At 49.7% G+C, this 15,179-nt stretch overlaps 2 protein-coding genes across 3 annotated transcripts in view; one reads left to right on the forward strand and one right to left on the reverse strand.

Moving 5' to 3' along the window:
• TRIP4 (thyroid hormone receptor interactor 4) overlaps nucleotides 1-7,208 on the reverse strand; it is a 33,807-nt gene extending 26,599 nt beyond the window's left edge. Inside the window, exons 1-5 of the mRNA XM_075099738.1 lie at nucleotides 7,108-7,208; nucleotides 6,306-6,475; nucleotides 5,949-6,085; nucleotides 1,654-1,887; nucleotides 655-733 (exon numbers count right to left, since the gene is read on the reverse strand). Coding sequence (XP_074955839.1) covers nucleotides 655-733; nucleotides 1,654-1,887; nucleotides 5,949-6,085; nucleotides 6,306-6,475; nucleotides 7,108-7,193 — 706 coding nt within the window. The 5' untranslated portion in view covers nucleotides 7,194-7,208. The remainder of the gene's footprint in view (nucleotides 1-654; nucleotides 734-1,653; nucleotides 1,888-5,948; nucleotides 6,086-6,305; nucleotides 6,476-7,107) is intronic.
• Nucleotides 7,209-10,509: 3,301 nt separating this feature from the next.
• Nucleotides 10,510-15,179, forward strand: part of PCLAF (PCNA clamp associated factor) — a 31,853-nt gene continuing 27,183 nt past the window's right edge. Inside the window, exons 1-4 of one of the 2 annotated variants that reach the window (XM_075099750.1) lie at nucleotides 10,517-10,627; nucleotides 10,697-10,774; nucleotides 10,848-11,004; nucleotides 12,796-13,213. In XM_075099750.1, coding sequence (XP_074955851.1) covers nucleotides 10,585-10,627; nucleotides 10,697-10,774; nucleotides 10,848-11,004; nucleotides 12,796-12,853 — 336 coding nt within the window. In that variant the 5' untranslated portion in view covers nucleotides 10,517-10,584 and the 3' untranslated portion in view covers nucleotides 12,854-13,213. Of the gene's footprint in view, nucleotides 10,628-10,696; nucleotides 10,775-10,847; nucleotides 11,005-12,795; nucleotides 13,214-15,179 lie in introns of those variants that run through there. The other variant, XM_075099749.1, reaches the window with a different exon arrangement.

Below are 15,179 nucleotides of genomic sequence, written 5' to 3' on the forward strand. Positions count from 1 at the left end.
TATTTTTAGCTCCCAAGATAAGTGTTAGACAAGAAGAGTCATTAGAAAATGCTAACCACCACCTCTCCAGACCCAGCAAATCAGATAGCAGCACTTCATCTTCCACAGCACACATTCCACATGAGACTTATCCTATTTTTCAAGGACTGCCACAATGATCCAGTTCATGTGATTGATTCAGGAATGCCTAATGAGCAGCCTTGAGGCCTCTGGGTAAGGACATTATACGCCACCATTTGACACTCACAGTTACTCCCTCTGTAAGTCCACAAATACTGCCGAGTGCTTGCTGAAAGGATACAAGGAGCCAGCTTCCCAGCCATCCTTTTGATGCCCACCACAAACACCAGGCAGCAAACAGGGACAAGCAGCTCAGTAAAGTCTGAAGCAAACAGAGTTCACAAACTGTCCTGGCAATTTCCATCCCAGAGGAACACTCAGGTGCCAGCTCGCAAGATGAAATTACCTTTAGACTTTGCCAGCAATTCCTTATAATTCTGCTGAATGGATCTAGACAATTTACACGCCAGGACGCACATACTCTCATTTCTACACACCATCAAGGCAACCATAGCACAGTGAGGCAGAGGAAGGCTCCTGCTGCTACATAACTGACTGGATTCGTTATATTACAAGTATGTAATTGCTACTGACCTGCCATGAGCTTCTTCAGCAACTTCTGGCTCTTGTTTGAGTCCCGCTGAAGAATGTCCTGCTCTTCTTTAGTGCACACCTAAGGGGAAAAAAGGAAGACTTACGAAGGACATCACACGCTTCAGAGCCTTGGATGGTAGCGAAGGGTTTTTTAAACAGCGAAAGCTGTTTAAAATGGCCAAGGCAGTCCACACCTCCATTCCTCCAGTGTTATTTACAAGGGGAGAATCCTGAAAGCTCATTCTTTACTGACAGAAATCCATGAGAAGTGTACAGCTTGGTCTTCCTCGGTTCTCTGGGTGGGTACGCTGCTAGCCGATCTCAAAGGACGAGAAAGGCAGGCAGACCTCCCCGAGCAGATGAGCAATGCTTAACACAGAGGTCCTCTCTCCTGGCTGGCCACTTGGAGATGAACAGATCTTTAAAAACAGCAACCAGTCTGATCTAATACTTTTTTAAAATCCAACCAATATTTTCCTCTCTCCTGAAGTTAACTTTACTTAATCTACAGTCATTAACTCACGCCCTTTCTCCAAAAGGTGCCCTTTCAACCAAATACAGGGTGTAGCAGGTATCCCAAATGCTACACACCACACAAATGTGGAAGAAAGGTCAGCATACTGGCCCTGGCCACGTCTCTTGCCCCTCACAAGGCCACCAGGGCTGTGCTAGGATGGGGCTGAAGCCTTGCACACATTTTGGACACCAGTGTGATGCACGGGGCAGCCACAGGAGACTGTCATAAGTCAGGCAAGCTCCACAGTGATGTATATTATGAGGGAAACCTCTCTGCTCCATGATGCGGCACATCATGAAAGGAACACAAAGTGTCTTAAAGACACAGCAGTTCTCCTTCCTCTAGAAGGAGATAGCACAGATTCTTTCCTGCCCAGCTTTAGAGCTTGGAGAACTGTGCTAGAGGACCTTCTTCAGCCCCATGCCATTTCAAAGCCCTATGCCACATTCAAGCATGGCAAATAAAACATGTGCTTTACTAACCAGAGCACCACAGAACAAGCAGGGTCCGGAACCCTCCTGCTCGCAGACAATGCGCCCGCAAACCAAGCAGTTGTTGATGAGCTTGTGTTTCTGGCCCAGGCACTCACAGGTGTGACGCCCAGGGATCAGGACAGCCAGCTTGTCTTGCCCCTCCTTGGTATACAGGCTGACATATTTGGTCTTCTTCTTAGCAGAATTGCTACTGCTGCTGAGTCCACTGCTATTCTCCTGTGCCTGAGAAGCAAAAAAAAAATAAACAAACTGTATTCACAGTGCCATACCAGCAGCAAAGAGAAAGCACTGACCCTTGAACAGGCTGGGGAGACTCAGACAAGTGTTATTCTGCCTGACTGGAATGAAAGTTGGACCAGACCCCAGATTCAATGGAAAGACAAGCTTAGGCCTGCCAGAAAAGGTCCAAGGAATCTAAACAAAACAAGGGCATAAGGATGTTGCTGATTCACTTGGTGTTTGCTGCCTCTGAAAGCTAAAACTGCTTGGGTCTAAACTGTAGGCATGCTGTCAGTCCTCCAGATCTGCAATATCAACTCATGGGTATTTAACAGCTTCAAACAGCAGCTCAGCTACTCCCAGCCTTATTTTCAAGAGCTATTTAGACCATAGCAACGCCCTGTTTGTCACTACAAAGTCCTGTGCATGCCTATCCCCAGAAACAGAGCTGTGGTGGCAGCAGGACCTCTTCATTCACAGCCAGTTCACCACCCAGCATTTTTTACATTTCCCACCTGGCACAGCCACCTGAACAGAGGTTTTTCCTGCACTGCATGTTCAAGTATTCAGCTGTAACATGAATTCTTCTCCTCATTTCATGTCTTGGCAGCACTGATGCTGTGATTTATCTCCCTCAGTTTCGGTCAGGGTTTGGGTCAAGGACTAAGCTTTGGGTCAGGCCAAAGTAGAGACACTATGATCAGAAACAAAGCAAGATATTTCAGATGATAGCTGGATTAATAATCTAACAGTGGCATTCTCTGTTTTCTCCCTCAGACCTTACACCTTGACCAAAGAAACAAAGGGTTCCTTTTCCCACGCGACATCTCCAGCAAGTACTGGCTGAGAAGTGAATTGTTGAGAAGTTAATTGCAGGAATTAATTACAGCACAGAATTCATTCCAGGGGAACAGAACAAAGCCAACTGCTGCCATTTCTCTGGCAATACTCAGAAGCGGATGGTTTGAGAAGCAAGCACAACACACTCCAGGCACAAACCTACCCCATAACACTCGATGAGACTGGTTTCAACCATGAATTGCATTGCTAGCTATGTTCAAGAAAGACTAGGACTTCTTACTCTTATCTATTTCAGCAAGCAGCACTCCAATATAAATGCACTCTCTGGCCTTTAATTGTCATATCTGTGACACACTTTGTCATGGTTTTAGCTGGGATAGAGTTAATTTTCTTCACTCTAGCTGGCATAGTGCTGTGCTTTGAACTTAGCATGAAAAAAATGTTGAGATAACATACAGATGTTTCGGCTGTTGCTGGGTAGTGCTTGTACTAGTCAAAGACTTTTCCAGCTTCCCATGCTCTGCCCGGTGCACAAGAAGCCGAGAGGGGAGGGGGCACAGCTAAGAGAGCGGATTCAAACTGGCCAAAGGGATATTCCATATCATGTAACGCCATGCCCAGTATGTTAACTGGGAGAAGCTGGCCGGGGGAGGGAGGCAGCAATCGGGGCTCGGGGACAGGCAGTGTCGGTCGGTGGGTGGTGAGAGGTTATATCATTTGTGTTCCTGTTTTTTTCCCTTTTTTCTTTCCTTTTCAATTTTATTATATTATCATTATTGTTCTTATTATCATAATCATTATTATAATTCTTTTTATTGTAATTATTAAACTGTTTTCTCAACCCACAAGTTTTTTTTGTGCTTTTGCTCTTCTGATTCTCTCCCCCATCTCACAGGGGTGGGGGGAGCGAGCGAGCGGCTGCGTGGTGTTTAGTCACCGACTGAGGCTGAACCATGACACACTTGAAAATCCTCTTGCAGCTCCAGCACAGCTTTTCTTTGCCTCCCCTCTCCACAGTCTCTCTCAACAATGGAAAAGAGGATTTCTCAGAAACCCTTTCCCAGAACATCTGTTTTCATTCACCACAGACTGACAACTTGCTTCCTCTGCCCGCTACATGCCAGAGGATCGCTCCCACTCACTGACCCACACCTCAGCCAGTCTTCTACATCTCACATCCTCCCACAGTGCCTTTTGCAGTGACGGTGCCATGCCATGACATTAGGACACCTCTTGCCTTGATTCTTTTTACCAGCTCTGCTCTCAATAGCAGCAGGGTACTGGTTTAGTGACAAGTGGGCACAGAATTTCCAGTCCCCGCAGTTCTGCCTAACTGGCTTTACTGCCACTGCCATATCTGAATGCTACTGTCACAAAAAAAAAACCCAGAACTAGATAAAGCAACTTTGGTTAGTAAACCCTGCCAGATCTTCCTCAGTTTGGTTGGTTTTTTTTTTAAATTAAGTTAGAAGATAACTACAAGGAAATGGAACATTAGCATCCATTTTTAACCCTCCATTCAAAAAATGTGGGTTTTTTACATTACAAATACCTTTACAAACGCTTCAAGCATTTGCAGCCTCCCTGCTACAAAAACTTCAATTTTAAAAAATTAATTTAAGTTCCACTATTTATTCAGGTGCAACCCTGATTCTCAGGATTTGGATGTTGCTCCGTTAGGGTCACACCTGGATAAATCAAGGAATTTAATTTTGGGCGGTGCAACATTCTCTATGTTTATAGCATGAAGGACTCCACAGCAGGTCTAATGATGCAGGTAGCACACACTGCAAGTCCACACACTTATTTCTGTGCGGAACAGGCTCTCGCGCTCAGACAGCAATAGAGCGACCTGCTGGATTTTACGCAACCTGGGACCGCAGCTGTACAGCTGGATCTGTGCCTAAGGAGCACGGGCTCCCAGCAAGCAGATCCAAGTCAAAACCCACTGCACCAGAAATAAAATGCATAAATTCAGCTGAGGTGATTACAAGGACATTAACAGCAAAGATAGTCATATTTGATGTGCTGACTGTGGGAAATGGTTCTGCTGAACGAAAAGCAAGTCTGCTGCAAAAGGTTAGTTACCTATCACAGAGAAAGGCAACTACTGCTTGCTGTATGGCCTTGTGCTGCTTGAAAATAGCAGGATTTCCTGGGGTTTAGTGTTTCTATGCTCTTATTTTGCAGTTTCTTTCACTGCAGCTCAGACTGTTTATGAATAGTGCAAAAAAAGTCTCCACAAAACTGAACAACATCTCCATCTCAACACTAAAGGTGCAGGAGTGGGGCTGAACAGGAGAGGGAATGGCCAAACCAGAGCTGCTGCTCAGGAGAAAGGCACTAGATACAGCTCTCAGATTCCTCTCCTAGCACCCAAGGCCTCCTCTCTGAAGCAGCCTGAAATACCTCATTTGCCAACCAAAGCTTTATTCAGTGTGACTGGGAAGTTTGAAATACAGCAAGAAGGAATGTTGTATCCACTCAGTGGCCCCCTTAACTCCTCAACCTTAACACCTCTGCTGTAAAGAAATACCTTTTTTAATTATTTATAGCATTTACTTTCATTGTCTGCTCTCTCACCCCAGGTTCTTCAGGGGGAGTAAAATCCATTTTGACACAGTTACTACCCGATGATTATTTTACTCTCAGTTACAGACACAAACATACACAATCTTTCTCCCTGTCCTCATATTATTTGCCCCACAGCAGTGAAAGACTCCCATATACACACACAGGGCACAAGCATGGCCTGCCCAAATCCGTGGTAAGCTCTCCACAGCAGTTGCACAGGACCAGCCACCCCTCTCATCGCAACCGGGCAGCCGTACAAGTCGCCAACAGCGCGCTTGCAGCATGGGAACCCTGCCTATCCCAACGGCTGCCAAAGCATTTACTCAGGTTACAGCTTGTGGCTGCCATGCTGCACACTACCTGTAAGCGAACAAAGACACACAAACATATATCCCACAGAAGCTATGCTGTGGTCAGACAAGAGAGGGCATGCAGGGGGAGGCATGCATTTATTAGACCCAGCAATGTAGCTGGGAAACGCAAACATGCTTTCAGGTACATAATCCGCTTTGGCATGTCTCCGATAACAAAGGATCGTATTTCTGAAGGCTAATTTCTGTTTTCCAGTCACATTTTCCATTGGAGTGTTTGACATTACCATCCCCAGTGACCCAGGTTCAAAGCAGGCGCTCAGCACCCAGTGACACAGAGCCAGGCAAAGCCCACCATCGCGTACCAGGCACACTCACCATGGCCAGGTCGAGGGGGGTTTTCACTTCCTCTACACGTGCAGTCAGCTCAGCATACAGAGGTGTCTCCTGCTTGTTCCTTCCTTTGCGTTTACCCTTTTTCGCTTGGTCTCCAGCCCGAGGCACTTCCAAAGCCTCTGGAAGCATGCGTAAGTCAAAGAAAGGCTGGGTAACTACCAGGAAGAGAAAGATGTCCCTGAACTCTTACTCGGTGAATGAAAATGGGCTTTATATACTGTTGCAAAGAACAGAAAACAGGACCAGTCATGGGCATTCATGGCATGTAATTGTTTATAAACAGAGTAACTGAGACAAGCTTATCTGAGACTTGAATTCCTTCCTCCCTGTACCACTCACCATCCTTTTTCCGATATGCTGGCAAATCCTCCTCAGTGGGCAGCTGGGAGGATTGCCGCCACCTGGCCAGAAGTTCTTCTACAAACCAACTCTTCTTCCCATCAGTCCCCTGAACAAGGTCAACAACATACTCCCGGATCTCATCCTCATTTGTTATTGACAAGATGTACCTGCAAGAGGAGGGAAGGGAGAAAAAGGGACAAGGGGGCTTTTGTTCTGAGGAAACCAATGGTCTAATTGCACACACATGCCATTTCTCTCCTCTCCAGGCCAGCTTTCTGTAGGGACCACCATAAGAAATGGGTTTATGAGTCAAAATTTGAGACAGGCACTTTGGGAAATCCCTTGTGGCTGCTTCACTTGGAAAAAAGTCAGGTAAATTATCTGTCTGCCCCTGTTTCAGCACAGAGTGACATCCCCCCTGACCCTTCTGGCAAATATGCAAAAATTCACCGAGCCTCCGGGTCCGACCGAGTCACATTAAAAAAAAAAAAAACTAACCATAAACCAACAAGCTCATGCTTAAAAACGAGACACCAGCGTGCCCTTCCCCATCCCCTCATGGAATACCCACCCGAGGGACAACCCAGAACGCGGATCCCCGGGTCCCCCGAGAGCGGGTGGAAAACGCCACTTTCCCTCTGGGTGGGGTCGGGGCGTGGGGTGGGGGATCCGGGGGATCCGGAGGCAACGCGCAGGGCCACCGCGGCCTGTCATAGCGGGCACGGGAGAAAGGACGTGCTAGGCCCCGGCGGAGAGTGCGTCCCCGAGCGGGACTCCTGCCCGCCCCGGCCCTGCTCACCTCACCACCTCCTCACCCACGTCCAAGCCGAAATCTCCCCGCAGGTGCTGGACGCACCAGGCCAGGAGCGAGCTGGGCGCCGCCATGTTCCGCACGGGGGAAGGCAAACACCGTCGCATCGCCACAACACCCCCCGCCCCTTTCCCTCCCTTCCCCCGGGAACGAGGCCGCGGCGCCGCCGTTCCGGGCCCCGGTTCTTCCCGCGGGGAGTCCCCGGGGCTCGGGCGAGGGAGAGCGGCCCTTGTTTCCCCCCGCTGCGGGGACGGTCCTTCTCCCCCTCGGAAGCCCCCTCCGAAGCCAAAGGGCAGGAGCGCATCAGCATGAAGGGAAAGGGAAAGAGAAAATGCTGCTTACTACCCTGGGCGGGCTTGCAGGGCAGGGAGGGGATATTTAGGGTTAGGGTGCCGTAGACCATTCTAACAACTGAAGAAAAACACGTCCCGTTTGGGGGGATAATATCATAATAATCACATATTATTCTTAATAGTAATCATAAATTACAGAATCATAGAATCATTAAGGTTGGAAAAGACCTCTAGGATCATCAAGTCCAGCTGCCACCCCAACACCCCCAGGCCTCCTAAACCATGTCCAGAAGTGCCATGTCTACATGTGTTTTGAACACCTCCAGGGATGGTGACTCCACCACCTCTCTGGGCAGCCTGTTCCAATGCCTGACCACTATCTCAGTACAGAATTTTTTCCTAATATCCAATCTAAACCTCCCCTGACACAGCTTGAGGCCATTTCCTCTCATCCTGTCACTAGTAACTTTGGTGGAGAGACCAACCCCCACCTCACTACAGCCTCCTTTCAGGTAGTTGTAGAGAGCAATAAGGTCTCCCCTCAGCCTCCTCTTCTCCAGGCTAAACAACCCCAGCTCCCTCAGCCCCTCCTTACCAGACTTGTTCTCCAGACCCTTCACCTGCTTCGTTGCCCTTCTCTGGACACGCTCCAGCACCTCGATGTCCTTCTTGTAGTGAGGTGCCCAAAACTGAACACAGTATTTGAGGTGTGGCCTCACCAGTGCCAAGCACAGGGGCACGATCACCTCCCTGCTCCTGCTGGCCACACTATTGCTGATACCATCCAGGATGGTGTTGGCCTTCTTGGCCACCTGAGCACACTGCCGGCTCATGTTCAGCCTGCTGTCAACCAACACCCCCAAGTCCTTCTCTGCCAGGCAGCTTTCCAGCCACTCTTCCTCCAGCCTATAGCTTTGCATGGAGTTGTTGTGACCAAAGTGCAGGACCCGGTACTTGGCCTTGTTAAACCTCATACAACTGACCTTCACCCATAGATCCAGCCTGTCCAGATCCCTCTGCAGAGCCCTCCTACCCTCAGGCAGATTGACACTCCCACCCAATTCGGTGTCATCTGCAAAGTTACTGAGGGCACACACAATCCTCTCATCCAGATTATTGATAAAGATATTAAACAAGACTGACCCTAAAATTGAGCCCTGGGGAACCCCGCTCATGACCAGCCACCAACTGGATTTAGCTCTGTTCACCACAACTCTCTGGGCTCGGCCATCCAGCCAGTTTTTTACCCAGTGAAGAGTACACCTGTCAAAGCCATGAGCCGCCAGCTTCTCTAGGAGAATGCTGTGGGAGACAGTGTCAAGGGCTTTACTAAAGTTATTTTTAGCTCACCACAAAATAGAAGGGAATGAAGAATTACAGCATCATTAAAAAAAAAAAAGCAGATCTAAAAGCCTGGTTAAACACACATTTGGATGACCATAAAAAGATAAAGGGAGTAATAACTGTTGGAAAGGGAGGGAATGTATTTGGGACATTGGACACACTGGAGAATGACAGTGTGATTTCTTAGACAAAACAGCTCCAGCTCGGTATTGGAGAGTGAGGTTCATCACCTCCGCAAAAGTGAAAGCCTCCAGCCCCAGCAGCTGCCAGACCAAAGCACAGCAAGACCCTCACATCAGCTTTGCAGGGTGCCACTGCTGCAAAGAAGCCTCACGTCATGGAGATCACCTTTTAATTTGTCATAACACAACCTTTGGCTGAAATCAGGGGTGCCTGGCCTTCCTCCATACGTGCCCCTTAGCTAAACCCATGCATGGCAAGACTTAATTGCACATCAGAGGGAGTTGCGGGCACAGCATGAGGCAGGAGGTGACAAGACATCCCATCCCTGTGCTGCCAGTGCCTAGGCTCCATGTCTGGCTGGGCTCCCCAGCTGCCTCGGTCTCCCTCCCAGCATGCTTGTCTTGCTCATGGGGACCTGGACCTCATTCCCCAGGGACCTGCGTTACCTTCTGGCAATGCCCATCCACCAACACACCACCATGACACTTACACAGTCCTGCAGCATGCTTGATCCAGGAATGGGTCTTGCTGGAAAAGACCATGAGGAAACATTGGGTTTTGGCCAGAGTGGTTCTCCCATCCTGCTCCTGGTGAACTCACACTGAACCTACCTGAATTCACACCGGTGCTAAAAAAAAGCATCTAACAGCGGTCTTGGACCAAAACATTACATGTTATGGGGTTTTCTGTGCTCCCAGGCCTTGTTGCTCGCTGGTATGGGTTTTTTTAAGATACTGTAGGCAGATAGCAAAGTGTTGGGAGCCAAGGCTTTGCCTCTCCAAGCGCCTTGGGAAGGGAACAAGCTCCCCTCTCTCTCAGGGAGGCTCTGCGGTGTCGGCAGCCCTGCCCGCAGGTGAGCATTGTCTTCGCGGTTTGTCAGGGTAGGAGCAGTATCACTCCTCTTCCTCCCCCTGCCGCACCGCTGCGGTGTCGGTAAGGGCGAGCACCGGTGTCGGGCTGGGGCAGGCGGTGCCAGCCCCCGCAGCGCGGAGGGCGGCGGGCAGCGAAAGCCCGGCTGCCGCGGCGGGGAGGCGCGGGGCGCCCGGGTACCGGCTCCTTCCCGGGGCAGCGCTGGGGCGGTGACAGCGGCCGTCCGAGCTCCGGCAGCCCTGCGCGTCCTGGGCGGGTACCCCTGGGCCCGGGCGGGAGCCGCGGCTGCTGACGCTCTGTGGCGGCTGAAGGGAGCGGGGCGGAGAGGGTCCCGATGAGGGGAGTGGGCTGAGGGGAACAAGCAGAAGGGAACAACCCTGAAGGGAACCGCACTGAGGGGAGTGAGCCGAAGAGAACGACCCTAAGGGGAAGTGGGCTGAAGTGAGCAACCTTGAAGGGAGCCGGCTGAAGGGAGCGACCCCGAAAGGAAGCGGCGCTGAGGAGGAGTTGACTGAAGGAACCCGCTCTGAGGAGACCGGTCTGAGGGGAGCGGACTGAAGGGAACAATCCCGAAGGGAAGAGGGCTGGGGAGAACAACCCTGAAGGGAAAGGGCTCAATAAACCCGTATTGAGGGGAGCGGCGCTGAAGGGATCCGCGCGGCGCGGCCCAGGCAGGGGAGTGACTCGGTGCGCTCCTATTGGCCGGCGCTGGCCAATAGCGTTTCCCCGCGGGCGGTGGCATCTCCCGCGCGGGCTGGGCCGGGTCAGGGTCAGGATGGTGCGGACGAAGGTGGACTGTGGTGGAGCCTTCCGCAAAGGTGGGGGCCGGGGCGCCGGGGCGCGGGCGCACCGCGGGGCAGCCGCTCACCGCTCCGCTCTCCCCGCAGTGCTGGCCGCTCGGGCTCCCCGGAAGGCGCTGGGCTCCAGGAGCATCAATGCGGGACAGTCACTGGCTGCTAAGAGAGGTAAGAGCGGGGCGCGGCTGGGGCTGCCCTCCCGCCCGGCCTCCGGCGGGGCTGACGGCCGCTCTCCCCGCAGGCGAGGGCCGCCGCGTCGGGGGCAACCAGGTGTGCGTGAGGCCCGTCCCCGCCTGGCAGAGGGGCATCGGCGAGTTCCTGCGACTGCCGCAGAAGGAGAACCGGGCGCCCGGCGGAGAGGCGGCAGGGAGCAGCGGTATGGGCTCGGTCCCCAAAAAGTAGGTGTCGGTCCCCCGGGGCTGGGGGTGGTGGTACTGGGGGAGGGCCTCCGTTCCCATCTTCCTGCCCTCGGGCTCGCCCCGCGAACCTCTGGGGCTTTCTCAGGAGAGGGTTTAACAGCGAGTCTCCTCTCAGCCTTGGGAGCAGCAGCAGTGTGAGGCCCTACAAACGGAAATTGCAATGAGGTGGGGCTGAAGGAGGTGCAGAAGCGTCATACCTTGAGGCTGAGGGGCAGGGAAGGGGTGCTTAGTGTATCAGAGAGGTGAAATGCAATAACAAATGGATTTTGTACACTTGAGGAGTTCCGGTGGTCGGCTGTAGCCCAGCTCTCGGGACACACTGCTTGACCTTAATGTTCACATCCTTTAAAAAAGAAAAATTAAAAAATCATGTGAGGAACGACAGCTCTGAAAACCACCTGCAGAGCAACAGCCACAGACATAGCTATTGGTGTTGCCTCTGGTGCTCTGTGGCATTCCTTTAAAGTGTGCACTGGTACTGTCAGAATGCGGCCTGCAGAGTGATGTTAAACAGCAAAATCCCAGGCACTTTCAAGTAATACAGGCAGCCAGGCATGCTGCTCTCAGAAGGGGAGCACTGAGGGCTGTCAGCGCAACCTTGGATAAAACATTGTGACTAGTTTTCCTCTGTGACTGCTTTGAAAGTGTAATTTATTCTTGAAGGAGGAAGCAACCCCTGAAAAGTCGACAGTACGTCTGTCAACCTTCATGTCCCCGTTGAAATAACGTTTCTCAGTGAAGTCTTGTAAAACGTGGTATCCATCTCCACTGACCTCGTGGGGGTTTTCTAAAAATGGGTGCAGTAATTGGTAGTTCAGGCAAATTCTCTGTGCTCCAACACGTCTCGTTTGCATACAGACAAGAGCAATGTGACTCCCCGTAGCTGTCAGCTCTGTTTCAGAAGAGCTTAGGAGACTGCTTGTGACTTCTGTACATCAGAAATGTTCTACCAAGCTGTCACTTCAAAGATTAACTTGTAGGCCATGCTACTGACTAAAAAGGTAGTAGTGTGGAACATTGTCTTATGGACGCTCTATCCTCACTTGCCAAGGGTTGGCTGGTTTGTTTTTGTTGTTTTTTTAATGAAACACAGATAACCCCAAATTGTTGGGTGGGGAGGGGCCATAAGAATGAATTCTGAATTGTCTCAAAGGATGAGCAAAGACTTTTAAGCATATCCTATCTCTTGGAGAAACAAGAGATATGTGCTGTAGTGCTGCAAAACTTTAATCTCTTCCATTTGAAACTTGTTTGGCTGAGTAAGGACCGGGTGGTGATAACCTTGCGGAGGGCATGCAGCGTCACCATCTAAAACAACTTACAGTTTCCCAGTATGTTCTGGAAGAAGCAAGAGCTGTCACTTAACTGCATGATGTTGGGTTTTTTCAGTCCCGCGGGTAAATTAGGTTGAAGCTCGAGTGTGAAATGGGAGTTAAATTTTCAGCCTCCTAGAAATGATGTGGAACCTGCCTGTGGCCCTCTGGGTTGAGAAGGAAATACAGAGGGTGACCCAGGATGTATCAGTGTACAATGTTTTCTGCACTGAAGTAGGCTTTCCCATCTGACAAGGTAGGTGGCATGCTGCTTAATCTGGGCTTCTAGCACTTAAGATAAAGTAGCCTGATTCAGTCCTAATGTCTCAAGGGGTGACCTGGGGTTAATTAAAGTCGTTTAGGTCACCTGGCCTCTAGGAAAAGGGCTTTGTTAGCCTTTCAAACAGGGGTTGATTGAGTTCCCCTAACCCTTTGGAATTGGTAATGCTTCTTACAGAGCTTGCCCCCTGCCATCAGATACTGCAGAAGATGGTGAGTCCTCTGAAGAAGAGTAGATGTGATCTGACCCCAACTTTAAAAATAACACTTCTCCTATACTCAAGCTGGTTTTGGTATGCTTGTATAGTTTTTTTTTTTTTTTTTTTACAGTTTATGGCTAATGTTCAGCTGTTGTACAGAACTAAAAGCGTGAGAGACTGCAAGGGCATTGTGGTAAAATTATGGTGAAATTAATATATACTTTTTAAAGCTTGACATTCAGTAGAAGTTACTGTTTTAATTTTTATCTTGGTTTCCTTGAGTTCCTCAGTGACTCCTGCATATTGTGCGGCTTTTATCTTTCGATTGCTTTGTGCTTGCCTAAGACTTGTGTGATCGTGCTCAGTAGTTTTTTTTAATAACACTGAAGCATTCTGAAAATACATGTGTCTCGTGTCTTCATTGAAGTAAAAACTGTTAATGATGTCCTCTTTGTCCGAAGATGGGAAAGCTGGATTTAAAAAAACACCAGTGAGGTGGAAGGGGAGGTGTTGCTTGCTACAATTTACAGGTGAAGTTTAATTAAAACAAACAGGGTTGCTCTAATAAATCAAAACCCTGAAAGCCCAGGGAGCAACAAACTGACAAAAACAAAACTTGTTACTGTGTAGGGCCTGAGGGTGCCACACACTTTTGAATGAGAAGTAGCAAGTGAAGATTTCTCTTTAATAGAAATCTAAAAAACAAAAAGTAAATTAAGGGCAGTAAGCTTGTGTTAATGTGCCATAAAAGCAACAGAATTTCTTGCCCTGATGTCACAAAATAACAAAAAAAAATTACTTTCTGTTTTTTAGTGAACTAAAGCACAGAGCTAGTAAGATAACAGACTGAACAGGCTGTGCGGGAGGTAGCTGCGTGAGATCTTATCTGTGTTCCTTGTTGCAAACCTGTGCTATATAAGAAATAGGTCAGTGAGCGCTCTGATAGCAGGTATTTTCTCTCTCAGTGCAGAGAGGCTAGGAAGTTCTTTGCCATCTTAGTAACTTTGTTGTCTCAGCCCTCCTCTCAAAGGACAAATTCTCAGCATGCAGAAATACTCTCCTACCCCTTTGTTAGCCTGAGCGTAGTACTCTGGGTGCAGGTTACCTGAGGAAATGGGTTGGTGGAACACAGCCATTGGTCTCAGCCAGCACGGGTTCCTGCTTAACAAACTTGATTTCCTTCTATGACAAAGTTAGCCACCTAGTTGACCAAGGGAAGCCAGTTGATGTAATATTTTTGGATTTCAGTAAAGCTTTCAATACTGTCTCTCACAGTATCCTCCTGGACTAAATGTTCAGCGTACAGCTGGATAAACACATAATGCGGTGGGTAAGCAACTGGCGGTTTGGTTGGGCTCAGAGGATCATAGTAAATTGGGGTACATCTGGCTGGCGGCCAGTCACTAGTGGGGTTCTGCAGGGATCCATCTTGGGACAGGTACTCTTTAATCTCTTCATAAATTACTTGGGTGCAGGACTGGAAGGAATATTAATAAAGTTTGCTGATGACAAAAAACTGGGAGGAGATGTTGACACTCTTGAGGGCAGCGAGTTATAGACAAATTAGAGAGCTGGGCAATCACCAGCCGTATGAAGTTTTACAAGGGCAAGGGCTGGATTTTACACCTGAGGCACGGGAACCCTGGATATACATACACACTGGGGAATGAGCAGCTGGAGAGCAGCTCCCTGGAGAGTGACCTGGGGATTCTGGTTGATGGCAAGTTGACCATGAGCCAGCAGTGTGCCTTGGCAGCCAAGAGGGCCCACTGCATCCTGGGGTGTGTCAAGCCCTGCATTGCAGCCGGTCGAGGGAGGTGATTGTCCCACTCTACTCTGCGCTGGTTCAGCCTCACCTCAAGTACTGTGTGCGGTTTTGGGCGCCACAGTATATTAAGGATATAAAACTGCTAGAGAGTGTCCAGAGGAGGGCCACAAAGTTGGTGAAGGGTTTAGAGGGGAAGCTGTATGAGGAGTGGCTAAAGTCACTCCGTTTGTTCAGCCTGGAAAAGAGGAGGCTGAGAGGAGACCTCGCTGGGGTCTACAGCTTTCTCACAAGGGGGGGAAGAGGAGGAAAAGGTGCTGATCTCTTCTGTCTGGTGACCAATGACAGGACCTGAGGGAATGGCAGGAAGATGTGCCAGGGGAGGCTTAGGTTGGACTTTAGGAAAAGGTTCTTCACCCAGAGGGTGGTGGAGCACTGGAACAGGTTCCCCAGGGAAGTAGTCACAGTGCTAAGCCTGATGATATTCAAGAAGCATTTGGACAACACCCTAAGAGACATGGTGTGAATTTTGGGGTTGTCCTGTGCAGGGAAAAGAGGTGGACTTGATGATCCTTGTGGGTCCCTTCCAACTCAGGA

The sequence above is a fragment of the Phalacrocorax aristotelis genome, chromosome 7 (assembly GCF_949628215.1).
Source record: "Phalacrocorax aristotelis chromosome 7, bGulAri2.1, whole genome shotgun sequence".
NCBI lineage: Eukaryota > Metazoa > Chordata > Aves > Suliformes > Phalacrocoracidae > Phalacrocorax > Phalacrocorax aristotelis.